The sequence below is a fragment of the Phyllobates terribilis genome, unplaced genomic scaffold (genome assembly GCF_046119375.1).
Source record: "Phyllobates terribilis strain yellow unplaced genomic scaffold, ASM4611937v1 Scaffold_3__8_contigs__length_932513732, whole genome shotgun sequence".
NCBI lineage: Eukaryota > Metazoa > Chordata > Amphibia > Anura > Dendrobatidae > Phyllobates > Phyllobates terribilis.
The window spans coordinates 511,141,213-511,168,459 of NW_027362763.1; the positions used below are offsets into that span (position 1 = coordinate 511,141,213).

A 27,247-nucleotide genomic window follows, 5' to 3' on the forward strand; every position below is an offset into this window, starting at 1 on the left:
ACACAGTATAAAGGCACCACATAGTGCTCCTACAGTATAATAGCCTCACATGGTGATCCATACATTATAATGGCATTACATAGTGCTCCATACAGTATAATAGCCCAACATAGTGCTCCATACAGTATAATGGCCCCACATAGTGCTCCATACAGTATGATGGCCCCACATAGTGCTCCATACAGTATAATGGCCTCACATAGTGCTCTATTCAGTATAATGGCCCCACATAGTGCTCCATATTGGCTCCACATAGTGCTATGTATTGGCTCCACAAAGTGCTCCATACAGTATAATGGGCACCACATAGTGCTCCATACACTATAATGGCTCCACATAGTGGTTCATGCAGTATAATGGCCCCACATAGTGCTCCATACATTATTATAACCGCACATGGTGATCCATACATTATAATGGCATTACATAGTGCTCCATACAGTATTTTGGCCCCACATAGTGCTCCATACAGTATAATGGCCCCACACTGTGCTCCATACAGTATAATGGCCTCACATAGTGCTCCATTCAGTATAATGGCCCCACATAGTGCTCCATACAGTGTATTGGCTCCACATAGTGCTCCATACAGTATAACTGCCCCACATAGTGCTCCATACAGTATAATGGGCACCATATAGTGCTCCATACAGTATAATGGCTCCACATAGTGGTTCATACAGTATAATGGGCACCATAGTGCTCCATTCAGTATAATAGCCCCACATAGTGTTGCATACAGTATAATGGGCTCTACATAGTGTTATATAGACACCACACATTTTTTTTAGTATAGAGAAGCTAAGCTAGATAGTAGGTCTGATGTGGACACACTTTCTGGTAGGCCTCAATTTCAAAGGTTGTCGTTATTCCTCCCATGATCCTCTAGGTCATCTAAATGCAATTTTAGTTTCATAATTTTCACTCTGTGCTACCGTACTTTCTCCTAAAGTGAGTTTATTGCAGTTGTAGCATTTGTCGTAGATTATTCTATGTTGTCCTCCCTTGTTGTTAAATCTGTGAAGTCATTTTGTTGTTTAGCAAATTCATTAATGATGTATCTAGCAAAAAACACCATGTCTTCCCTGGTTGGGGCAGAGCGCAATAATAGCAAAATGTTTGTTAGTGTCACTAATCTGAAACTGTCTTCTCCTGCTAATGATGATCACATTAGCTGTTCAAAGGATGCCGTACGGTATGGGCATAATATGGAGGGGTATCCCCCATGGCATCTCTGCTCTGCTGCATCTGGGTTCTTAAAATCTGTGGAGTCAGGGTCTGGTGAATGTGTGGGGGTTTCTTGCACAGGGACAGCCTCTCCTGCTGCAAAGCCGGGAGGGGTCCTTTAATACCCTGTAGAATGAGCGCTTCTGGATTGGCATACAGGACTGTTCTACTGGATGCTTGCTTTAAAAGCAGGGCTACTCATTGATTTGGCATAACTGTGGTTGCAGGACCTTCTGTATTATTATGGACAGGCACAAGCTCCTACTTTAGCCAGGAGTTGCTCACTGCCACAGGAGCTGAAGACCTTGCTGTACTTTGTGTAAGAGCATGAAAGGCTGGGGACAATCCAGTGAGTTCTTGGTCTAATGGGCATCCCAGTATGTTGTTTTCCACCAGAGGCGTGGACAGGGAGGCAGTGAGAGCAGGGACTCCACAACTCACTGAAGGAGTCCTCAAGTTTCCAGTCGAGAGAGCACACTGTGCGCCATTGATATCTGCAGGTGCCATGTGAGGTGAGGAGAACGCAATTATGGGCGCTACATCAGAGACTGTAGCCGCCTATTGGGAGTTGCAGTTAACACTCATAGTTGTGAGGCAACTAATGATGTTGGTCTCTAAAGATACCAGGTGGCAAAATTTTTGTATTGTATTGTCCTAACAGTGAGCTCCCGAACATTCACTTGTGTATGGCGCAGTCCTCACCTGTTCACCCTTTGCATCCAATGGTGGCAACATTTCTGTGCAGCTTTGGAGCAGATAGGTTTGAACTTTGCCCAGGATAGAGATGGTAGAAGTAGTAGTGTCTGTAGATCTGGTCACTCACACTGCTTCTATCACTGCCCACTAATGACTTACTGCTTTATAAAAACAAGATGCGGCCTGGCTTTGACAGAAAAAATGTGCTGGCACTGCGGTCTCCTCTCCCTCTATCAGTGAGATTGATTCTGGATGTCATCGGAGGGTGACATTGAAAGAAACTGGCAAGTGACCACAGCGCCGTCCTCTGATGATGTCCTGTTCCTGGCAGGATAATAGAAGGGAGAAGTAACTGCAGGGCCATCTTCCTGAGACTCTTCAAGCAAAACATCACAGGAAGTAAAGTAAAGAAAAGCACATACTGTATAGGGATTAGTGTAATAGGAAAAATAGTAGGGAACTTTACAAAAAAAGCAAATTACAAAAGTGGTTAGGTGTTAAAAAAAGTACTCTCATATCAGAACAACTTCAACACACCTACAACAACTTAAACAAATCTACAGCTTCAACAATCTCCCATGTAAATTGATACATTCTAGATTTCTATTTTGCGTGGACATTTTATATTATCTGTGGTTCACCTTTGAGCACCATCTTTACTTTTTAAATGCAGCTCTATGCTATAATACAAGCTATAATACCGGACTAGAACAACACAAGCAATTATTGACTTACTGTTGACTTACCTACAAGTGCATGAGTCTTGTTCACCATTGTAATAACTTTTTCTTCTTTGTACAAGGAGGACAGTGACGATTTGAAGTGTCAATTACAATTTGTGAAAGAAGAAGCAATGCTGATGAGAAAGAAAATGGCTAAGATTGACAAAGACAAAGACAGACTTGAACAAGAACTTCAGAAATACAGGTCCTTCTATGGTGACCTTGATAGTCCATTACCAAAAGGAGAGGCTAGTGGGCCACCCACAACAAGAGAAGCTGAACTGAAACTCCGACTTCGTCTGGTTGAAGAGGAAGCTAACATACTTGGACGAAAGATAGTAGAGCTAGAAGTAGAAAATAGAGGCTTGAAAGCTGAACTTGATGACTTAAGAGGTGATGATTACTCTGGAGCTTCAAATTCAATCCCAAGGGAGCAAAGCGAATCTGTCTCAGAGTTGAGGCAGCACTTACAGTTAGTGGAAGATGAAGCTGAACTCTTGCGAAGGAACCTTACTGACGTAGAAGAACAGAACAAACGTATAACAGCAGAAATGAACAAGTATAAATTTAAAGCTGCAACACATGATAGTTCTAGACATAGTGACAATGTCAAGACTGAAGCATTGCAAGAAGAGCTGAAGACTGCCCGTTTGCAGATCAATGAATTGAGTGGGAAAGTTATGCAGCTCCAATATGAGAACAGAGTTCTTATGTCTAACATGCAACGCTATGACCTGGCTTCTCACTTAGGAATCCGAGGAAGTCCCAGAGATAGTGATGCGGAAAGTGATGCCGGTAAAAAAGAAAGCGATGATGATTCCCGACCTCCCCATAGAAAGCGAGAAGGACCTATTGGGGGTGAAAGTGACTCTGAAGAGGTACGCAATATTCGCTGCCTTACTCCTACTAGGTCTTTCTATCCTTCCACTACTGTCTGGCAAAAGAACTTTGCAGAAAGACAACAAGTGAAAGATATTCGATCTGAAGCTGAACGGTTGGGGAAGACTATTGACCGTCTTATATCGGACACCAGCACCATCATCACTGAAGCTAGGATTTATGTAGCCAATGGTGATCTTTTTGGACTCATGGATGAAGAGGATGAAGGAAGCAGGATAAGGGAACATGAGCTGCTCTACCGTATTAATGCACAGATGAAGGCATTTAGAAAAGAGCTTCAAACCTTTATCGATCGTCTTGAGGTTCCAAAGTCGTCTGAAGACCGGAGCGCTGACGATCCTCTTTCAGTCAGTCAGGTATGTTTTAATGATCAAATATTACAGGTATGTAATTTATATCATAGTGTTTATCTAGTACATTGTAGTAAATGTATTAGATTGCACATTTATTAAGACAGAACTTAAATTCATTTACTAATAAGTATACACAAGTTTGTCTAGAAATGTTGACTCTAGAATTCAGCACAATAGTGAAGAACAGATTAAATGGGTTGTCCCATGTTTAGAGATCTTGGTCCCCAGGAGAAGTTTATTTAAAAAAAACACAAACCACTCTTTACTCACCATCCCTGAATTCCAGCATTGAGTCTCTGCTACTGCTCATGATGATCCGTATTGGCTGCGGTGCTAATGTCATGTCGACAGCTTGGCAGTTATTCAGTGAGATCAATGGCTGGGCCCATGTAGACTGAATGCCCCGCTTAGAGCCTCCCTGATTGGCTGCGACACTGTCAAAGTGATGTCCAATACTGGACACCTGGAGCAGCGGCATAGATTCAGTGCTGGACCAGGGATGGTGAGTAAAGTGCAGTTTGTTTTTTATAAGGGTCCAAGATTTTCTAAAAGGGGACAACCCCTTTAACCTCCTAGGTTTTTAGTTATCACATAACGTAAATAATGTTAAATCTCTTTGCAAAAATTGTGCTCTTAGAGCCAACAAATCTAAAAATCTGACCCCAAACCAGACGTAAGGTGGTCAAAATATAGGACATTTTGTAATTTAGAGTTTGTTTTTTAAAAGATGAGCAGTAAAGTTGTCACCTCTTTATTATGCTTTATGTATATATATATATATATATATATATATATATATACATATATATATATATATATATATATACATATATATATAAATATATACATATGATGAGTAGAAACCATCACACACAGTTTTTGGTGCATGCACAATGTTAGAGACGTAAGAGTCTGCTCTGTATGTTGAGATTGGTGAGAAGAAACTCTAATAGCACAGAATATTGTGCTGTCAGGCTCTCTTTCTAATCACCAGAATTCTTAAAAACGGTTGTCTTCTGATGTATTTTCAGGAGCGCACCACTCCTCAAATTCCTGGCTTAAAATAAAAAATCCCTCCTTTCCGTTTTATCAGTTAAAAAACTTGAGAATAGCCTTTTTAAGGTTCTTACAATAGCCCACAGGATGAGGCCTCACTAATAATCTTAAAATAGATGTAATATCTCATCATATACAGTACAGACCAAAAGTTTGGACACACCTTCTCATTTAAAGATTTTTCTGTATTTTCATAACTATGAAAATTGTACATTCACACTGAAGGCATCAAAACTATGAATTAACACATGTGGAATTATATACTTAACAAAAAAGTGTGAAACAACTGAAAATATGTCTTATATTCTAGGTTCTTCAAAGTAGCCACCTTTTGCTTTGATGACTGCTTTGCACACTCTTGGCATTATCTTGATGAGCTTCAAGAAGTAGTCACCAGAAATGGTCTTCCAACAATCTTGAAGGAGTTCCCAGAGATGCTTAGCACTTGTTGGCCCTTTTGCCTTCACTCTGCGGTCCATCTCACCCCAAACCATCTCGATTGGGTTCAGGTCTGGTGACTGTGGAGGCCAGGTCATCTGGCGTAGCACCCCATCACTCTCCTTCTTGGTCAAATAGCCCTTACACAGCCTGAAGGTGTGTTTGGGGTCATTGTCCTGTTGAAAAATAAATGATAGTCCAACTAAATGCAAACCGGATGGAATAGCATGCTGCTGCAAGATGCTGTGGTAGCCATGCTGGTTCAGTATGCTTTCAATTTTGAATAAATCCCCAACAGTGTCACCAGCAAAGCACCCCCACACCATCACATCTCCTCCTCCATGCTTCACCAGGCATGTAGAGTCCATCCGTTATCTTTTCTGCGTCACACAAAGACACGGTGGTTGGAACCGAAGATATCAAATTTGGACTCATCAGACCAAAGAACAGATTTCCACTGGTCTAATGTCCATTCCTTGTGTTCTTTAGCCCAAACAAGTCTCTTCTGCTTGTTGCCTGTCCTTAGCAGTGGTTTCCTAGCAGCTATTTTACCATGAAGGCCTGCTGCACAAAGTCTCCTCTTAACAGTTGTTGAAGAGACGTGTCTGCTGCTAGAACTCTGTGTGGCATTGACCTGGTCTCTAATCTGAGCTGCTGTTAACCTGCGATTTCTAAGGCTGGTGACTCGGATAAACTTATCCTCAGAAGCAGAGGTGACTCTTGGTCTTCCTTTCCTGGGGCGGTCCTCATGTGAGCCAGTTTCTTTGCAGCGCTTGATGGTTTTTGCAACTGCACTTGGGGACACTTTCAAAGTTTGCCCAATTTTTCGGACTGACTGACCTTCATTTCTTAAAGTAATGATGGCCACTCGTTTTTCTTTACTTAGCTGCTTTTTTCTTGCCATAATACAAATTCTAACAGTCTATTCAGTAGGACTATCAGCTGTGTATCCACCTGACTTCTGCACAACACAACTGATGGTCCCAACCCCATTTATAAAGCAAGAAATCCCACTTATTAAACCTGACAGGGCACACCTGTGAAGTGAAAACCATTTCCGGTGACTACCTCTTGAAGCTCATCAAGAGAATGCCAAGAGTGTGCAAAGCAGTCATCAAAGCAAAAGGTGGCTACTTTGAAGAACCTAGAATATAAGACATATTTTCAGTTGTTTCACACTTTTTTGTTAAGTATATAATTCCACATGTGTTAATTCATAGTTTTGATGCCTTCAGTGTGAATGTACAATTTTCAAAGTCATGAAAATACAGAAAAATCTTTAAATGAGAAGGTGTGTCCAAACTTTTGGTCTGTACTGTATCTAGATTCTTTATAAGTGAAGTTATTCTTTTGAATAGCTACAGTGCTGTAATATAGTATTTACCTCCTTCTAGACATCCACTACATTTGTTGCACTAAATTCCTGTTCTTTACAGTGGCTTCCACAATTAACATTACTGGAATATTAATTTGGTATAGTATAAATGTGTATTAACATGGGACCAACTTCAGGCATCATCAAACAAATACATAGTTAAAAATAATCTATCAGCATATTTTTACTCCCCAAACTATTTATATGCACATGTAGCTCTTTCAAAGACAAGTTCCCTAATACATTTACATCTCCAGTCCGTTCCTACGTTACTGAGAAATCAGCGTTTGAACTCATATGCAAATGAGTCTGAAGAGCTATGGTAGATCTGAAGCCTCTGTCACTCCAGTTCTATTCCCCACCCAGCATTGCCTCCTGCTTGACCGACAGCTTCTTTGCCTGAAGTCACATAGCATAGAGGCCATCAATGAAGCAAGAGGAGGTGGCACTGGACGAAGAATGCAGATGGAGTAACAGCTGCTTCAGATCTACCATAGCTCTTTAGCCTTTTTTTAATATTAATTCAAGTGCTGATTTCTCAGTGATGGAAAAATGGATTGGCCATGTAAATGTATTGCTGGAGTTGTATGTGAAAGAGCTACATGCGCTTATAAATAGTTTGGGGCGTGAAATCCTGCTGACAGATTCCCTTTAAGACAACTCTGCGTTCATGTGAATAATTTAGCAATGTTTTTGTTGCTATATGGTATATTGAAAAACAAAAATGTTTATAGCTTCCTTATTTGACAAGCTATATAAGCTTACATTTACATTCCCATTGCCTGTAACTGTTCTACTTCTTTGTCCTTATGACAAAACTTCTTGTCTCATGCATGTCAAGTAATAATACCCCTGGCAACGAAGTTAGCTATAAAGAAAGCATATTGTTTTATATATTTTTATGTGCTTCTTCTATAAAACTTCTAGTCTGAAATAATGATGTGACCTGTTTTATATTTCCTCTGCTCAGGAAACTATTCAGGGAATTGTCTTGCAGATGATAAAACTTCCTGTGAGATGATAAATACATGTCTGTGTTCTTGCTTGCAGTTATTGCTTGTTGCTTTTTAATGTGTACGGTCTTTTGCTGGCAGCACTGAGTGAATAAATCTTTCTGTCTCTGTATTTACCTTCCCAGATGTTCCAGCCTATTATTTTACTTATCCTCATCCTAGTATTATTTTCTTCTCTTTCCTACACAACTATATTTAAGCTTGTCTTCCTTTTCACCCTCTTTTTTGTCCTGTAACATTTTCCGCCATTTTTTTTTTGTTTGTTTTGTGTCATTATTTATTTTCAGTTTGGTTTGTTTTGTCCATTCACCAAGATAAGAAGTAAAAGAAATATAGTTTCTGCTCCAGCTATTCTTACAGAAAACACTGAAGACTACATACTTGTATATAGAAACCACCAAACACTTCTGGCAGCTTCTACAAGTAAGTTCAATGAAGTTCTGTTACCATCAATAAAGCTTATGTTCTCTCTCTTCTTACAAAGACGTGCCTCATGATGGACTATGAAATCACAATATTTTAAGCTAAAAAAGGACATGTCTTAAAGGGAACCTGACAGGCCCCCTATCCCCCAAATCACCAGCATTTCTCTATTCCTGTATAAATCTCCTGCCTAGCAATCCCTTTATAGTGTTTGACACTTTAACATATTTTTAGAATAAGTATTTCTGAAGTCCATTTTTAATATGCAAATCACCTTTTGACTAGTCGATGGGGCGTTTGCTTCCCCAGACTAGTCGTTCCACTCGGCATGTTATTGCGCCAAGATCTGTTAATGTGTCAAACACTATAAAGAGTGTTCATACAGGAATAGAGAAATGCTGGTGACTTGGGGCCAGGTCCCTTTTAAATTAATTTAAAGGGGTTTTCCGCCTTGAAATAAATCATTTTTTCAAATTGGGTTTCATTAAAAATGTTGCACCCTTTTGCTTTCACAGGCTCTTTGTTTCTCTGCAAATTCAACTTTGCTGTGGTCTGGGACCATAAATCAGCTGATAGGAGTTCAGAAAAAAGAGATAAAGAGATACAGACTCTCTTCTCAGATCATCAGAACAAGCTCACTGAGAGATTCTCAGTTAGCGCATTCTGCAACCAGCAATAGACAGTGCTACACAGAGGCTGAAGAAGGCAAATGGTACAACATTTTTAATGAAGCCCAATTACAAAAATGATTTTTAGCCCCAAATAATGCATTTCTCAAAGGTGGGCAACTCTTTTTAGTTCTAATGTATATAAAACTTAAATGAGGTACTCCCATCTTTTTATTGTATAACCTATCATTTGGATACACGGTAACAATAAAGGGGTGGTCCGAAGGCAAATCATTTTTCTCCTGACTTCCCATCTATTTAGTCCCATAATCTAAGCTATTTTCTAATATTCTTGCTTTAAAAATTCCTTACTGTTCCCTAACTACACTAACAGCTATTATATTTTTTTCCTATTTCTTGTCTGATGACAATGTATTTCAGTATCACCAGTTCATGCTGGGATACTCACGAAGCATCATCAGGGGGCAGGGGCTGTGGTCACTGTCGCAGACCCTGCCCCCTCCCTGAAACGAACCATCATCAGTGACGCTCCTTTCAGGGTCTGGTCCCTGCTCTGTCCCTAAGTGTCTCCCCTAGTGCCCTGTGTGATGAGCGTGGTGTCTGATTTGTTGTCGGCTTAGATGAATAGTAATAAGCCGGCAGTAGAGCGGTGTCACTATGTCCGACTGAGACCAGTGACGTCACCTGCGGGGGCTGCACTAGTCCTCCTGCACACCGGGTATAGTGACACCGCTCTGCTGCACAAGGTAGACACTCAGGAACAGAGCAGGGACCAGTCCCTGGAAGGAGTGTCACTTATGACGCTTTGTTTCAGGGAGGGGGCAGGGGCTGTGACAGTGACTGCAGACTCTGCCCACCTGATGATGCTTTGTGTGAGTATCCCAGCATGCACTCGTGATACTCAAATGAATCGTCATCAGACAGGAAGTAGGAAAAAAATACACCAGCTGTTAGTGTAGTGGTATAGGATTTTTAAAGCGAGTATATTAGAAAATAGTTTAGATTATGGGACTAATTCGATAGGGACTTAAGAGAAAAATGCTTTGTCTTCTTACCACCCCTTTAATGTTATGGTGTATCCAAACAATAGGCTATACTATAAAAGATGGGAGTACCTCATTTAAGTTTTATGTACGTTGGACCTTAAAGGAGTTGTCAACTTTTGGAAAATGCATTCTTTGGGGCTAAAAATCATTTTTATATTTGGGCTGATCCTCAAAACAAAGGAACTAAGTTCCCTATGGTGTTTCCCCTGCACAGTGATGTTCCCAGGAGTCCTGAGAGCTAGGCTGTGCTGCATTTCCGGCACGACAGATGGCTAGGAGCACCACTGTGCTGGAGAAATATTGAGGACTGAATGGGCTACAGCACTAAACTTCAGACATGACTCCTTTAAACCTCCACCGATGAGAAAGCAATGGCATATCTTAGCAATATGGCATGACTTCCTATAAAGTAAAGACCTCTTAAAGCAATTGTCCACCTTTGAATATTTTGGATTTAGTTCCAAGATTCTCAGTGTTCCTCATACAGAGCCTTGTACCGTAACATAGTTAAAGAGGTTTCAAAGGTTGACAAACATGGTGGCTTTCTTCCAATAACTGTAGTACACCTGTCCATGTTTTATTTATTTATTTTACTCACTTATATAGTGCCATTAATTCCACGGCGCTTTACAGACATTATCACTGTCCCCATTGGGGCTCACAAACTACATTCCCTATCAGTATGTCTTTGGAATGTGGGAGGAAACCCACACAAACACGGGGAGAACATACAAACTCCTTGTTGTCCTTGGTGGGATTTGAACCCAGGACCCCAGCACTGCAAGGCTGCAGTGCTAACCACTGAGGCACCGTGCTGCCCATGTTTTGTGTTTGCTATTGCAACTCAGATCCAGTGAATGATGTAAAGCTTTGTCACAGAATATCAGAGTTCTGACCCCATAAGGATATATCTAAGTGGATCTGTCAGCAGATTTCCTGATACAAATTACATATATTATTAAACTGACAAGGCTGATGTACTTACTTTGAACATTTTATTATATATTCATTTTTGAAAAGTTTCCTTGCCTAATATTAAAATACTAATTTGTATTGTGAAATTTAGTGACTGCTCCGATCGTAAACAGTGTGACATTTTGGACCCATTAAAAAATGTGGGCCGTTATGAGCAACCCCACATTTTTGTTATAGGGGATGCATGTTACATGAGGAGGAGCACGAGCGTAGTAAAAGCACTTTATAATACCACCCAAATATATCAATGTCAAGCTCTAACATTGATCATGGGGACTAATACATTTTGTTTCCTGGAACTGGCTTTATGAGGCCACATTCACACGTTCAGTATTTGGTCAGTACTTATAAGCCAAAACCAGGAGTGGTGATAAATACAGAAGTGGTGACGAGTTTCTATTATACTTTTCCTCGGATTGTTCCACTCCTGATTTTGTCGTACAAATACTGAGATAAAATACTGACCAAATACTGAACGTGGACACGTGGCCCAAGTGTAAAATAAAGCTACATGTCAATCCTTAAAGCCACATTCACACATTGAGTATTTGGTCAGTATTTTACCTCATTATTTGTAAGCCAAAACCAGGAGTGGAACATGGTAGCACTAGACCCATTTCTCTTTAAAGTGGATAAGATAAATTAAAAGACACAATACACCTTTATTGTGGATTAAATTAGGCCTTGATGTTAGTCTAATGTCCAATTATCAAAACAAAACAGAACTCACACCCATAAGGTTGAGTTGACAGTTCATATGGTGATTAAACAAAAGAAGTTTTGTCCTTCCTGAATTTAGAAGCCAGGAGGGAGGGGCGAATTGTATATTGAAAGGGGTGGGGTCCAGATTGTGATTATATATCCTCATGTTAATGTTCTTGGAAAGGTCTGATGAAAATTATTAAAAATTCGTATTGGAAAGGTGACGAGGTATCCACTTCTTTGGGTATTAGTGCCTCAGTCTTGGGTCCGAGGACTTGGTTACCCTTTGGCTTTAGCAAAAAGCAGTTTATCGGACCAATAATCCCTTAGTAGCCTTTATACAGAATCATTTAAGGTATATATTTTGAATTTATTGCAATTTGATATTAGTGGTTCGGATAGAAAAGTGGATAATTCCTTCTTTTCATCTTAAAAAAAGGGGGGGGAGTGGATTTTCTATTTATGCCTGTACTTAAGTTCTTGAAAGTTTATAGGCATCTCCAGTTGTATTTCTGTGGCCACTACTGGTCATTTGTTTTATATCTGATTGTAACTTTAATTGAATGTGAGCACTGCACTCTTACTTCATTGTTCAGAAATGGCCTACAAGTCATTGAAGCATGCACTCTTGAGGGGAATAATTTCCTTGGTCAAAATTTTAAATGGAACCTTTATGGCGTCACTTAAACTTCTCTCATGGAACATTAGGGGATTGGGGAATGCCAAGAAACTGAATATTGTATTCTCCCAGATACGTAAATCTCAGGTGCAAATAATATGCCTTCAGTAAACCCATTTAACCCCGGACACTGTGTCCAGAATGAACAAACCCTGGATACAATGGCACAAACACGCTACACATACTTCTTATTCTAGGGGGGTAGTTACCATTGTGCATAAGTCAGTGAGATGGTCACTTCAAACTGTCAAAAGAGACCCAGAGGGTAGATTTATTTTCATATACGCATTTATAGATATGGTCCCATATGTAATACTCAACATATACAATCCACCACCAGCCAAAATGGATGTAGTCCAACAGGCAGTGATTTTTGTATCACAGTACACAGATGCTACAATGTTACAGTATGTATGGGAGACTTCAATATGATTCTTAATACACACTTGGATAAAATGAGCCCTGCAAACACTAGGGCTGATAGTCAAGACACCACTACTTTACATACTTTCATAATGGAGGTGGGTTGGATAGATTTGTGGAGACAGCAGCACCCACTCAAGAGAGAATTTTCCTGCTACACACCTGCTGTTCGATGTTTATCTAGAATTGATCATATATTTGGAAACAGTACTGCATTTTCGGATTTAAGTAAAATTGAATATTCCCCTAGAATGGTATCGGACCATGCTCCACTGATAGCATCCCTTCATTTGGGGGGTCCTAATAGACACAAGAGGTTTCGCGTACATCCGTTTTGGTTGTCCCTTATAGGAGAACATGATAGGATACCAGATCAAGTGGAAGTATTTATAGCAGATCATGGGGACTTCCCTGACAGATTGATAGTATGGGACACACTTAAAGCATATATAACGGGATGCGTGAAATCAACAATTTTATACATTAAAAGGGAATCGTCTATTGGGGAGCAGAGACTTGCCAAAGAATGCAAACTATTAGAAGCTGAATATATTAACAATCCCTCAGATAATTCCTTACATAATTGGCTTGGGAAAGGGAGGGAGTACCTGACCCATCTGCAGGAAAAAGCGCAGAGAAAACTTTTTTTTCAAAACAAACTTACTTCGAGCTAGGTAACCAATCGAGTAAATTTTTAGCATACATAGTCCAACAAAATCAGATGTCCCCTTAAATACTGCCCATTAACACAAGGGATGGTAGCCCGCTGCTTAAATCAGATCAGATTGCAGGCAGATTTGAAGAATACTATAGAGAACTTTATAACTCCCAATCCAATCACACTATAGAGGAAATTGATGAATACCTAAATCAAATAGAATTCCCTAAACTCTCTTGTGAACATCGGACACTCATGGATGGAGATATCACTTTGGAAGAAATAAGGGAAGCAGCCATGTCTCTATCTAATGGGAAGGCACCGGGACCCGATGGCATACCCATAGAATTACAGTACAGACCAAAAGTTTGGACACACCTTCTCATTTAAAGATTTTTCTGTATTTTCATGACTATGAAAAATGTACATTCACACTGAAGGCATCAAAACTATGAATTAACACATGTGGAATTATATACTTAACAAAAAAGTGTGAAACAACTGAAAATATGTCTTATATTGTAGGTTCTTCAAAGTAGCCACCTTTTGCTTTGATGACTGCTGTGCACACTCTTGGCATTCTCTTGATGAGCTTCAAGAGATAGTCACCGGAAATGGTCTTCCAACAATCTTGAAGGAGTTCCCAGAGATGCTTAGCACTTGTTGGCCCTTTTGCCTTCACTCTGCGGTCCAGCTCACCCCAAACCATCTCGATTGGGTTCAGGTCTGGTGACTGTGGAGGCCAGGTCATCTGGCGTAGCACACCATCACTCTCCTTCTTGGTCAAATAGCCCTTACACAGCCTGAATGTTTGTTTGGGGTCATTGACCTGTTGAAAAATAAATGATGGTCCAACTAAACGCAAACCGGATGGAATAGCATGCCGCTGCAAGATGCTGTGGTAGCCATGCTGGTTCAGTATGCCTTCAATTTTGAATAAATCCCCAACAGTGCCACCAGCAAAGCACCCCCACACCATCACACCTCCTCCTCCATGCTTCACGGTGGGAACCAGGCATGTAGAGTCCATCCATTCACCTTTTATGCGTCGCAAAAAGACACGGTGGTTGGAACCAAAGATCGCAAATTTGGACTCATAAAACCAAAGCACAGATTTCCACTGGTCTATTGTCCATTCCTTGTTTTCTTTAGCCCAAACAAGTCTCTTCTGCTTGTTGCCTGTCCTTAGCAGTGGTTTCCTAGCAGCTATTTTACCATGAAGGCCTGCTGCACAAAGTCTCCTCTTAACAGTTGTTGTAGAGATGTGTCTGCTGCTAGAACTCTGTGTGGCATTGACCTGGTCTCTAATCTGAGCTGCTGTTAACCTGCGATTTCTGAGGCTGGTGACTCGGATAAACTTATCCTCAGAAGCAGAGGTGACTCTTGGTCTTCCTTTTCTGGGGTGGTCCTCATGTGAGCCAGTTTCTTTGTATTGCTTTCAACGTTTTCCCAATTTTTCGCACTGACTGACCTTCATTTCTTAAAGTAATGATGGCCACTCGTTTTTCTTTACTTAGCTGCTTTTTTCTTGCCATAATACAAATTCTAACAGTCTATTCAATAGGACTATCAGCTGTGTATCAACCAGACTTCTGCACAACACAACTGATGGTCCCAACCCCATTTATAAGGCAAGAAATCCCACTTATTAAACCTGACAGGACACACCTGTGAAGTGAAACCCATTTCCGGTGACTACCTCTTGAAGCTCATCAAGAGAATGCCAAGAGTGTGCAAAGCAGTCATCAAAGCAAAAGGTGGCTACTTTGAAGAACCTACAATATAAGACATATTTTCAGTTGTGTCACACTTTTTTGTTAAGTATATAATTCCACATGTGTTAATTCATAGTTTTGATGCCTTCAGTGTGAATGTACAATTTTCATAGTCATGAAAATACAGAAAAATCTTTAAATGAGAAGGTGTGTCCAAACTTTTGGTCTGTACTGTATATAAAAGATACATAGACCTAATTGCTCCAGTTCTGTTGGAAACCTTTTCTGAAGCACTTTCGGGACGCTCACTTCCCCAATCCTTCTATGATGCTACTATAGTATTGATCCCCAAGCCAGAGGAATGTAGCTCCTATCACCCTATATCCCTATTGAATACAGATTACAAAATACTTACGAAACTCATAGCCAATAGATTAAAAACAGTAATATTAAACATACATGAGGATCAATCTGGCTTTATGTCGGGAAGGTCTACTTCATCTAATATTAGAAGAGCTCAAGTGTTAACACAGAGAGGCCAGAAATATCAGGAACCCTGGGCTATAGCTTCTTTAGATACGGCGAAAGCCGTTGACTCCTTGGAGTGGACGTTCCTACAGTGTGTACTCCTGAAATTTCAGTTTTCTGATAAATTTTGTAGCGGGATTAAATTGATCTACTATATGCCAAGAACCATTCTAGTAAATGGAATACTATTGGAATACTTTAACCTGGGTAGAGGAACTAGACAGGGCTGCCCCTTATCTCCGATGCTCTTCGCTCTAGCAATAGAGCCTATTGCCCTTAAAAAATTAAGTAGGACCACCTGGTGGAAGGTATTAGTGTAAACTCTAGAATAGATAAAGTGGGGTTATACTCAGACGACCTGATCCTCTTTCTAAACAAAATAGAACAATCCCTTCCAAGAGCAATTGACCTTATTAATTACTTTGGGGAATTATCGGGCCTTAAAATCAATTGGAGCAAATCTGTGGTTATGGTGCTTATAGATAACATAACTAAACCGTTTTTTTTTTGGACTACAAGTAGTACAAAAATTCAAATATCTAGGCATTATAATTAATCAAAACCCAATTATGGACCTGAAGGACAGTGTGTACCCCATAAAGGATATGATGAGGAAAAAAATTTGAAAGCTGGTCCCAACTTCCATTGTCTGTGGCGGGAAGAATTAACCTAATCAAAATTATTATCCTTCCAAAATGTTTGTATGTATTAGAACATTCATCCATTAAAATCCCCAAAGAATTTTTTCGGAAACTGCACGGCATGATGGCGACATTTATATGGGGCTCAGCAAGGCCCAAACTAAGTATTAGATCTCTGCAGAGACCCAAGGATCAAGGGGGTAGCGCGGTGCCCAACCTATTTCTCTATTATTTAGCTGGTCAGATACGATATTTGAAGTGTTGGATAAGCAGTGATACACTCACTAATGCAGAAGCGCATCTTATACATTTATTAAATGAGAATAGACCATGGGCTATATTAGAAGGCTCTTACAGACCACCACAGGGCTTATTGTTTGCACATAGCCTAGCGATGCAGGTGTGGCGTGAGAGTAGGTGTATCGTGAGATTTACTGATCAAATAGGAGAAACCCAAATGTGGGATAACCCTGAATTTCCGCAGCTTAAAAACCTACAGGGCACAATCTTCTGGAAGCAACATGGAATAACAACACTTAATCAGATTTTTGAAAACTAAATTTTATTGTCATTTGATCAAATTCGTGTAAGGTTTGGAATCCCTCATAGAGACCTCTACAGGTATCTACAAATGAGGCATGCCATAACACACCAATTCCCACATCCTAGGAGACGAATATCTAAATATCCATTGATAGGAGTACTAAAAACTCAAGGACCCACAGGCGTGGTATCTTCTTTATGTACATTTCTACTGAATTCTAAAATCACTTCTACCCAACTTGTTGTTGAGAATAAATGACGGCTCTGATGATCAGTGGAATAATGCGCTGGAAGTGCATATGGTGGTGTCACCAGCCGCCAATAATAAATTAATTCAATTATATATACTACATCAATCTTACCTGACCCCAGTGAGAATGCATAGATTTGGTAGAATGGCATCTGACGAATGTGGGGAATCAGGGGCGGATTTCTGGCATCTTATTTGGAATTGTGGGATAATATGAAGATATTGGGGTGAAGTGATAACTACACTGGAACGGATAGTTGGGATGCCAATTGAATGTAGTCCAGAGTTTTGTGGATGAGGAAATGTGGACACACTATGATGGGATATTCCTTCGGGAGGTTATATTTATGGCCAGGAAAGCGATAGCACTAAGATGGATGGGAGGGAAGTCTCCTACTATCAACCAATAGAAAAAACTAGTGAATAATACAATACCGTATGAAAATATAGTATATAGAAATAGGGGATGTCCCCAGAAATTCCAAAGGATTTGGGAAAGGTGGTGTGATTCCCCCTTAACACACTTGTTCCGTGGTGCCATGACTTCGCTAATCTCACGTTAGGAGTCCTGATATATGCCCTTTTCAGTTCATGGGAAATGACATATGATATATATGGGCTGTAAGAGTAGACCTATACTGCAACTATAATTGATATATATACTAAATTCTGATAGGGAATGGGCCGGTTTAGTAAAGAGTACAGTGCTCCCCAATGAAGCTTATGTTTCAAACTATTTGTTTTCTTCTCACTGTTTAATCTGATTATTGAGAACGTGATGTAAATTGTCTTAAACTGAGGATGGTTAATGTTTGGATTACCCTGACCTTATATTATAACAGTACCTGTTTGGAACCATTATCCTGTGGAATTTTTCAATAAAAAGAGTTAAAAAAAAAAAAAATTAGGCCGTGATGTATTTATTAAGAGTTACTAAATTTTTAATAAATAAAATAAATATACCACAATAAATACAAATATAATATTCTAAACTTTCTTAAAACTATATAGCAATAAAACCAACAACCAACTCCACCCAGCAAAGGCGATTATCCCTCTAATAAAACATCACGACAAAATAGCCTCATAAGGGAGGGTGAGAGGGCGTCTTCTTATCTTCGTCCGCCGGCGAATGCCAGCTGACACACGGACCTGGTATTAAATACACCATGAATTTCCCGCACTTTTGTACTCCACCAATCAGCTTCTTGGAAAAAGACCGCTCAAAACAGCTACCACAAACCAGTCTAAACCTGCTCGTGCCCCTGTACAGATGACCTCAATAATCTTTGACCTAGAATATGACTAGAAAAGTATATTAGCCAACGATAAATACATTAACACAGGTTTAATAAATTATGATTAAATAATTAAGGGTCTGTGCGACCATGTATCCCCCATTTTATGAATGGCAGGCGCCTCAATCAGGGGAAAAGTATAATAGAAACACGTCACCACTTCTGTATTTATCACCACTCCTGGTTTTCACTTATAAATACTGAGGTAAAAAACTCACCAAATACTGAATGTGTGAATGTGGCCTAATTATTGTTAAATCTTGTTGATGGTAGGACATAGTCTAGGGGTCAATATTCCTATTCCTCTTATTCTTGGGGAGCTTTATACATTTTATCTATGGTCGAGGAAGCTGTTAATAGTAATAATCTAGGTGGTCTAAGCAAGTGAAGGGGTTAACGCCTCATGCCTGGTGTCCTATTTCTCTGACACATGTTAGTAGGGAGGGTGAGTAATGTGCTTAGTTCTGGGCCACATCTGTTACGTTTTTGGAATCACATCACATTTATTCAGCGACACACCCTGAACTTTAGACCGAGTAATGAACCAAGGCTTAAAGGAAATTCCTCAGTAAATCAATGCAAAATGGAAATGGGAACGGTATTTTTTGCTATTCACTGTGGTACTGAAAAAAGATTTTCAAGAGTTAAAGAAATAACCTTATGGAGGGGGTTAGATAGCTCTATACTGAAGCTTTATTCTCATTGGTAGTGTCTCAGCTATAACGATTATCAGGCTAAGTTCACACCAACGTATCCTAAATTGTCCGTTTTTTATTCCCCCTCCTCAAAAAAAAAAAATAAAATGACGTTTTGCACCTGTATTGTCATCTGCTTGCTATCTGTATGGCTTCCATCTTTATACAGTTGCAAAGAGTAAACTAAATGCAGTTTCTAATGTTAAAGAATTGCATTGTATCCATAAAGATCGGACACTATATGGTTGATCTATATGTGATCCGAAATTTTTGGCGCGCCCCGATCCTTAAATAGGCGAGGTTTATCCAAAATACGGAGAAGACTGGTGCATGCAAATGCAATTTTTTCACTCGTCCGTGAAAAATAATGTGGATGAGATGATTTTTTTAGAGCTCAGTCACAACAAAATGGGAATTAAAGAGTGTTTTTCACGACTAAAGGTCATAATATATGGTACTCAAAGATCTCTCTTGTGCCGTAGTCGCAAATATGTGTACTATCCGCAGTATCAACGCCACCCTAACATTTAAAAAAAAAGGTGTGCTGGGGCGGTGAAATAAGGCCTAACAGAGTTATTAGAATTAATACAAAAATAGCCATCAATTATAGCAAAAATCTATGCCAGCTCAAGGCATAAGGGTTCACTTAGTCTAGCGTATAACACGGCCGAGTGCTATCTGATGTTTTATTGGATAGCACTTGGATTAATGTCATATTATGGGGCACTGCAGATCTGCAATTATTTTCTCATGCCGATTTGACATGAGAAAAAAATGACTGCATTGCCGCAAATCGAAGCATGTGCACCCATTCAAGTCTATGAGTGCATTTAAAACATCGGACTGCACTCGGATTTCATCCGATTGCAGTCCGATTTACCTGGACACAGGCAATGGAAAAGATGGAGAAATTAAGTTCTCCGTCTTCTCTGCACTTGTGCTCCGAATTTTTCATCCAAGAGAATCGGATCACACTAAGCTGACACTTTGCTCAAGCTTGGATCAGAGTTTGATCCGAGTGTCATTAGCATAATTGAGCCGATTCTCTCGCATGAGAGAATCATCGCTTGTGCGACCATGGCCTTAGGCTGAGAATATACATCATAAATGTGCTACTTCCATTATATTAAGTATAGTAAATAACTGCTTGATCACAATTATTGGGAATGAAATAATAGTTCTTCAGGAGATGTCACAGGCCTAGTGATGAGTGAGTATGTTGTGATAATCCTTTCAGTGAGTATACTCAGGCGAGTACCAAGTATCTTCAGCGTACTCGGTGTTATGTTTTCGTCACTCCATGCTCATGATTTGCGACTGTTTGACACCTTTAATACATGTGAGGAATGCCTAAGAAACAAGCATCCCTCACATGTATTAAAGCTGTCAAACAGTCGCAAATCATGCACACGTGAGTGATTCAAACATATCACCGAGCAGCTGTAAATACTCGGTACTCGCCCGAGCATACTCGCTGAAAGGGTTAACCAAACATACTCACTCATCACTAGTCACAGCTTTAATATAATCTTGAACAGAAAACTCCAGATATGCAAAATAATGGTATAGGTGCAACAGTATAGTAATTCATAACTAGTTTCTCCTTCAGTTGTTACTTATGGAATATGTAATCTGTAACACCAGTAAATATATAGGTAGAATGTACATAAAACACTAATATTTTGTTAGTAAATTACATTACATATTTTGAACTGTTGCTAAGCTAAAGTGGCCTGGCCAAGAAAGGCATGCAGAATTCTTCTAATTGCTTTGGGAAACTGACAACATGTTACTCACAAGGCTTGATTGCATGGTTTAAAGAGTAAGTATATCTATTTATTTGTGTGCCTTTAATTCTGAGCAGATTGTATGGATCTGGGTCCTAAGACATCTTAGGAGAGCACAGCTCAGGAGACAGGAGTGCACAGCTCAGGAGACAGGAGTGCAAAGCTCAGGAGACAGGAGTGCAAAGCTCAGGTGACAGGAGTGCACAGCTCAGGTGACGGGTGTGTACAGCTCAGGTGACAGGAGTGCAAAGCTCAGGTGACAGGAGTGCAAAGCTCAGGAGACAGGAGTGCACAGCTCAGGAGACAGGAGTGCACAGCTCAGGAGACAGGAGTGCAAAGCTCAGGTGACAGGTGTGCACAGCTCAGGTGACAGGAGTGCAAAGCTCAGGTGACGGGTGTGCACAGCTCAGGTGACAGGAGTGCAAAGCTTAGATGACAGGAGTGCAAAGCTCAGGAGACAGGAGTGCACAGCTCAGGAGACAGGAGTGCAAAGCTCAGGTGACAGGAGTACACAGCTCAGGAGACAGGAGTGCAAAGCTCAGGTGACAGGAGAACACAGCTCAGGAGACAGGAGTGCAAAGCTCAGGTGACAGGAGTGCACAGCTCTGGTGACAGGAGTGCACAGCTCAGGAGACAGGAGTGCAAAGCTCAGGTGACAGGAGTACACAGCTCAGGTGACAGGAGTGCACAGCTCAGGTGACCGGAGTGCACAGCTCAGGTGACAGGAGTGCCCAGGTCAGGAGACAGGAGTGCCCAGCTCAGGTGACAGGCGTGCACAGCTCAGGAGACAGGAGTGCAAAGCTCAGGTGACAGGAGTGCACAGTTCAGGTGACAGGAGTGCACAGCTCAGGTCACCGGAGTGCACAGCTCAGGTGACAGGAGTGCCCAGGTCAGGAGACAGGAGTGCCCAGCTCTGGTGACAGGCGTGCACAGCTCAGGAGACAGGAGTGCACAGCTCAGGAGACTGGAGCGCACATCTCAGGTGACAGAAGAACACAGCTCAGATGACAGGAGTGCACAGCTCAGGTGACAGGAGTGCACAGCTCAGGTGACAGAAGTGCACAGCTCAGGTGACAGGTGTGCACAGTTCAGGTGACCAGAGTGCACAGCTCAGGTGACCAGAGTGCACAGCTCAGGAGTTACTTAGCTGCTTTTTTCTTGCCATAATACAAATTCTAACAGTCTATTCAGTAGGACTATCAGCTGTGTATCCACTAGACTTCTGCACAACACAACTGATGGTCCCAACCCCATTTATAAGGCAAGAAATCCCACTTATTAAACCTGACAGGGCACACCTGTGAAGTGAAAACCATTTCCGGTGACTACCTCTTGAAGCTCATCAAGAGAATGCCAAGAGTGTGCAGAGCAGTCATCAAAGCAAAAGGTGGCTACTTTGAAGAACCTAGACTATAAGACATATTTTCAGTTGTTTCACACTTTTTTGTTAAGTATATAATTCCACATGTGTTAATTCATAGTTTTGATGCCTTCAGTGTGAATGTACAATTTTCATAGTCCTGAAAACACAGAAAAATCTTTAAATGAGAAGGTGTGTCCAAACTTTTGGTCTGTACTGTACATGACCACTTCTTCCAGCAACTATGCGTCTGCAGAGATTACAACAAAGACATATTTGACTTCTCTCATTTTTAGCACCGTCCCCATCTATTCCCAATTTACGCAAACTCCCCATCCAGCACATACCCCAATGCTGAGCCTGTTGCAGCTTTATTTGACCCTATTACTGCACTTGCTGTGTCACATGGTAACAGTGCTCCTTATAGTGTCACACATAGTAATAATATAATCTAATGTGGCAAAGTAATATTAGCTCCTGAGTTCCCCATACATACAATGTGCCCCGAGTTCCCCCACTTATAGTAATCATGTCCTCTGAGTTCCCTACATACAGTAATAATGCCCCCTGAGTTCCCCCACATATAACATTAATGATCTTTATTTTTATATAAAGCTAACATATTCCGCTGCGCTTTATATACATTATCGGCACTGTCCCCATTGGGGCTCATAATCTACATTCCCTATCAGTCTATCTTTGGAGTGTGGGAGGAAACCAGAAAACCCAGGGGAAATCCACGCAAACATGAGGAGAACATACGATCTCTTTGCAGATGTTGTCCTTGGTGGGATTTGAACCTAGGACCCCAGCGCTGCAATACTAACCTCTGAGCCACCGTGCTGCCCTGCATATATATAGTAGTAATCCATCTCTGAGTTTCCAACATATAGTAATAATGCACCCTTAAGTTCTCCACTTACTTCTCCACAAATAGTGTTTGTGTATTTGTATTTCTACAAGAAGCAATGCCAGCACAGCGATGTGTCTGGTTACACAGCCAGGGGAAGGCAGCACAGTGAAGTAAAAGCAGACATAGGCAGATCATGCTGCAGCTTCTAGCAAATGTATTTCACTTTAACATGCTGGATTCATAGCCACCCAGCTCAGTACCGCTAAATAATGTCTGCCATGATGCTGCTTCTGTGTGCTAAAGAGAAAAAAAGCAGGAATCCATCTCTGTTTTGTGTGTATGGGAGACTTCATGGCAGCTAGCCTCCCCCCACTAGGTTGGAAACAGCCGAAAATTTGTGATAGAGCAAGGATGTCAAACTTAAACACACAGAGGGCCAAAATGAAAACCATGGACAAAGTTGCGGGTCAATCAGTATACAGTATAATGGCCCCACATAGTCCTCCATACAGTATAATGGGCCCCACATAGCTTTCTTTACAGTATAATAGGCCTCACATAGTCCTCCATGCAGAATAATAGGTCCCGCATAGTCCTCCATACAGTGTACTGGGACTCACATAGTCCTCCATACAGAATAATGGCCCCACATAGTCTTCCATACAGTATACTGGGTGTGAAGAATACTCAAGACAAACCCATGTCAATCACTGTGACCTGTTTAGCAGGTTCTAGAGAGCTTCAATGCCCAGTGTAATCCGACTCTCTTGGATACACTGAAGCTTGCAAAGGAGGGAGCTGAGAAGCGAGGAGTGAGTTCCCCCACAGCCACTGCCAGCTACACAGGATGTCCCTTCCCCCATGAGGCGGGCTCTTTGTGTAAGATACTATAATTTGATGTCGAGTGATGAAAAAACGATACGTCCCAATGATAAACAAATCATATTTTTGGAAACTGGAAGGAAAGGAGAATCTCACCAGCCTTTTCTCCACCGCCCAGCTAGCAAGGATAGGGAGATATGCAGCACAGCCTTTCAGAAGCCCCTAGAGCCACTGTGTTTAGTCTCCATGCATAGCAGGGGCACGGCTGGGTCCGTTGACACCAGAACCAGATTCCTAGGACAGTCCAGTAAGGACGTATAGCCCGTTTTAGTTTTAGAGTTGTACCTGAAAGAGGCCAGGGGGAGGAGTGGGAGTTTATCAGTTTCAGCAGCCATGAGCCCAGAGTCTTTGTTCCTGGGGAGGTTGTGCCATCAAGAAGTGTGGGACAAGTCCATCAACCAAGTGAAGGCCCACAAACCTCACATGTGGCAGCCCTTCCCCCGAAAGCAGGTCATCCATCTAAACCGGTAACTTACTTGTAATAACTGCTTTATACCTTTTGTACCCATGCTTTTGTGCTTGTAACTCTGACCACTGTATATGTATAACCCTTATGTATATGGCATATTGTTTAGTGTGCCCTTATGGCGATTAAATATATAATTTAATCTTGGGCTGTTCTTTTATCTCAATCCACAAACCTTACGCCTGTTGTTCATTCCAAAAAACACACTACTGGGCTGGTTTCAAGCCTGATATAGTCTGTTATATCAAATAGAAACTGGTGGCAGCTTTCCCAGGCCGACTAGACTCTGCTTCACTGGAGCTAGTGAGCGGAGCCTCTCAGCCTGTCAGGGTTGTGGGCAAGTGTGGTGCCACATCAGTGACTGAGTGGGCCACCTCTACCCACTTCCTGGTGCCTTCCTGTCCTGTGTGTACAGGGGGTGTCTGTGCATAACGTACCAACCTGACCTTATGCGGAACGTCATGTAGGTGCAGACAGCAGGTCCGTACGACATGCTCCGTCTGACGGAACTGTGACGTCAGGCGGGAGGCTAGGTGTGGATCCATCACAAGAGGCTGCAACAGCGAGGTTCTGCGGGGTCCCCCTGTTGCCGTTTCTTCATATTGGTGGCAAGCGGTGGGATCGAGATAATTGTGTGTGAGTGTGGAACGCATACTCATAGACACTAAAGACTGCCAGTAGTAGCTTCTGCTGCAGGGGTCTTAAGATCAGCTCAGCACTAGACAGTCAGAGTGCAAATACTGTAAGGTGTGTGGGTGCATGAGGTTGCAGTTTGGTGTCAGTGACCATAGCGTTCAAGGATGGCCAGTGGTACCAGGATCAACACCAATGAGATGTCCAGATGGTAGGGAGGAGATGGAAGTCTATGTCGCTCCAGAAGGAGGGGAGTCCCGCCCAGGCACCCCAAGAAGAGAGTTGTCGGCAGTCGGTCCCGCAGTGGGCCACCCACTACCTGACCCCCTCATGCAAGTCTCCAGGCTGAGGACAGGGACACCTACGAGACCCTCCTAGCAGCACATCGCGAGGCAGCAGCAGAATGTCAACGGGAGCACGAGCTCCAGGAAAAAGTGCTTCAGCTCTAGCTGCAGGCCCCAGCCAGTCGCGAGTCCCCTGAGATCCGAGTTCCGAAGCTACGGGCGGAGGACTTCCATCTGCTGAACAAAGGAGGGGACTTGGACACTTTCTTGCTGGCATTTGAAAGGACCTGCCAGCCGTACCATCTACCTGAGGACACGTGGGTCTGGTTCTTAACCCATCGCCTTAGGGGTAAGGCGCTGGAAATCTTTGGGTACCTGCCCAGTGAGTCCACCCTGGGCTATGAGGACATCAAGCAGGCCCTGGTCTAGCAGTACAACCTGACCCCTGAGTCGAACCGGAAGAAGCTCTGGAGTTTGCAGCTGGGTCCTGCAGACAGCTGGGTCGATCACATGTGGGCCCTACTGAGAGCAGTTGATCAATGGACCACGTGACTGGAGCTCACCACCGTCCAGCAGCAGAAGGAGCTTATCGTGAGTGGGCAGTTTCTGTGTAACTGCCCGGAGGACCTCCAACAGTACCTCCTTGACCGAAAGCCAAAGGGGGGCTCTGCAACAGCGACACTTGTTGACGAGTACTCCAATATCAGGACTCCAGAGGCCAAGAAACTTGCCGACTGAAGAGGGAGTAAGACTAACGCGGCGCCTACTGTCCGTGCCCCCAAGCCCAAGCGGGCACCTACCCATGCTTTCCTCCACGCCGGTAGGGGAACCCCGACTGTGCCACGTTTGCCAACAGCCGGGCCACTTCTAAACCATGTGTCCCCAGTGCCAGAAGGGCCCATCCCAGAAACTGTCCACTGTCTTATGTGTGAGTGGGGCTGGTGGGAGGTCCCTTGACAACCTTCAGACTGTCACCATAGGCCACACCAGGGCCATGGGACTGAGAGACACCGGCGCTGAGATGACCCTTGTGCGGCCCGAACTGGTGTCACCCCGGGATTTGATACTTGGGAAAACTCTCGCTGTCTCCGGGATTGGAGGCGTCGAGCCGGTGCTGCCCGTTGCCAAAGTGTATTTGAACTGGGGCGCCGGGAGGTGGAGGTAACTCCGAACATTCCCATAAGTGTTTTGCATTGGAGAGACTTGGGGCGGCTAGTGTCCCACTATGTGGCCACTGAACCCCCATGGCCTAACTCTCCAGACAATGTCATGTCCACCCCTATTGCTGATAATATTATTAACATGCCTACTGATGGGGATGTGGGGGTGGGTGATGTACTGTGTCCCTCTCCCCACGGGGGAGAAGAGATTAATCACGTCAGCTGTGATAAGGCCTTAGAGTGTGGCCAACCGGCAGACTGGAACAGCTGCAGAGGAGGAGCATGCCATGGAGGGCGGGGCAGTCCCAGGAGAGGTAGGGCTCCCAAGTAAGGCCACATGGCAGGGTTCCCCCACAACCGGGATGTCAGAGGGCTAGAGTAGTCCGTTTAGACCGGAGGCTTGGTCAGAGGCGGAGGAGAAGCGAGAGTTACCCGAGGTCACAGCGGACATGGCCGCTGTCAAGCGCAGTGGTGGCACCCGGGCCCCAGGGGCCCCTCGGGAGTCCGATGACTTCTCCCCTTCCGACCAAGTGGCTGCTGGGTCAGACGGAGGCCAGGAGACATATCCCGGGGAACTGAAAGAAGACGTGGCAGTTTCATCTATTCTGGCCACGTCCAGTCAGGGGATTCAGGCTGCGTTAGAGACTGACGACATCTTGAAAGATCTTAAGGAGCAGGCGGCACAACCTCCCTTGGACCCAGACCTTGAGCGGGTGGTCTGGGACCAGGGGAGCCTGTACCGGGTAACGGTCCAGCGAGGTTTACCGGAGGTGTGACCCAGGGACCGACAGTTAGTGGTACCTTATCCGTTCAGGGTGGAGTTGTTGCGGATGGCGC

General features: G+C 42.5%; 1 protein-coding gene across 3 annotated transcripts in view; it reads left to right on the forward strand.

The window, feature by feature from the left end:
* Window positions 1–27,247, forward strand: part of MTCL3 (MTCL family member 3) — a 96,175-nt gene that overhangs the window by 25,877 nt on the left and 43,051 nt on the right. For 2 of the 3 annotated variants that reach the window (XM_073676034.1, XM_073676035.1), the window contains exons 5-6: window positions 2,726–3,901; window positions 7,906–8,203. In XM_073676034.1, coding sequence (XP_073532135.1) covers window positions 2,726–3,901; window positions 7,906–8,016 — 1,287 coding nt within the window. In that variant the 3' untranslated portion in view covers window positions 8,017–8,203. Of the gene's footprint in view, window positions 1–2,725; window positions 3,902–7,905; window positions 8,204–27,247 lie in introns of those variants that run through there. The other variant, XM_073676036.1, reaches the window with a different exon arrangement.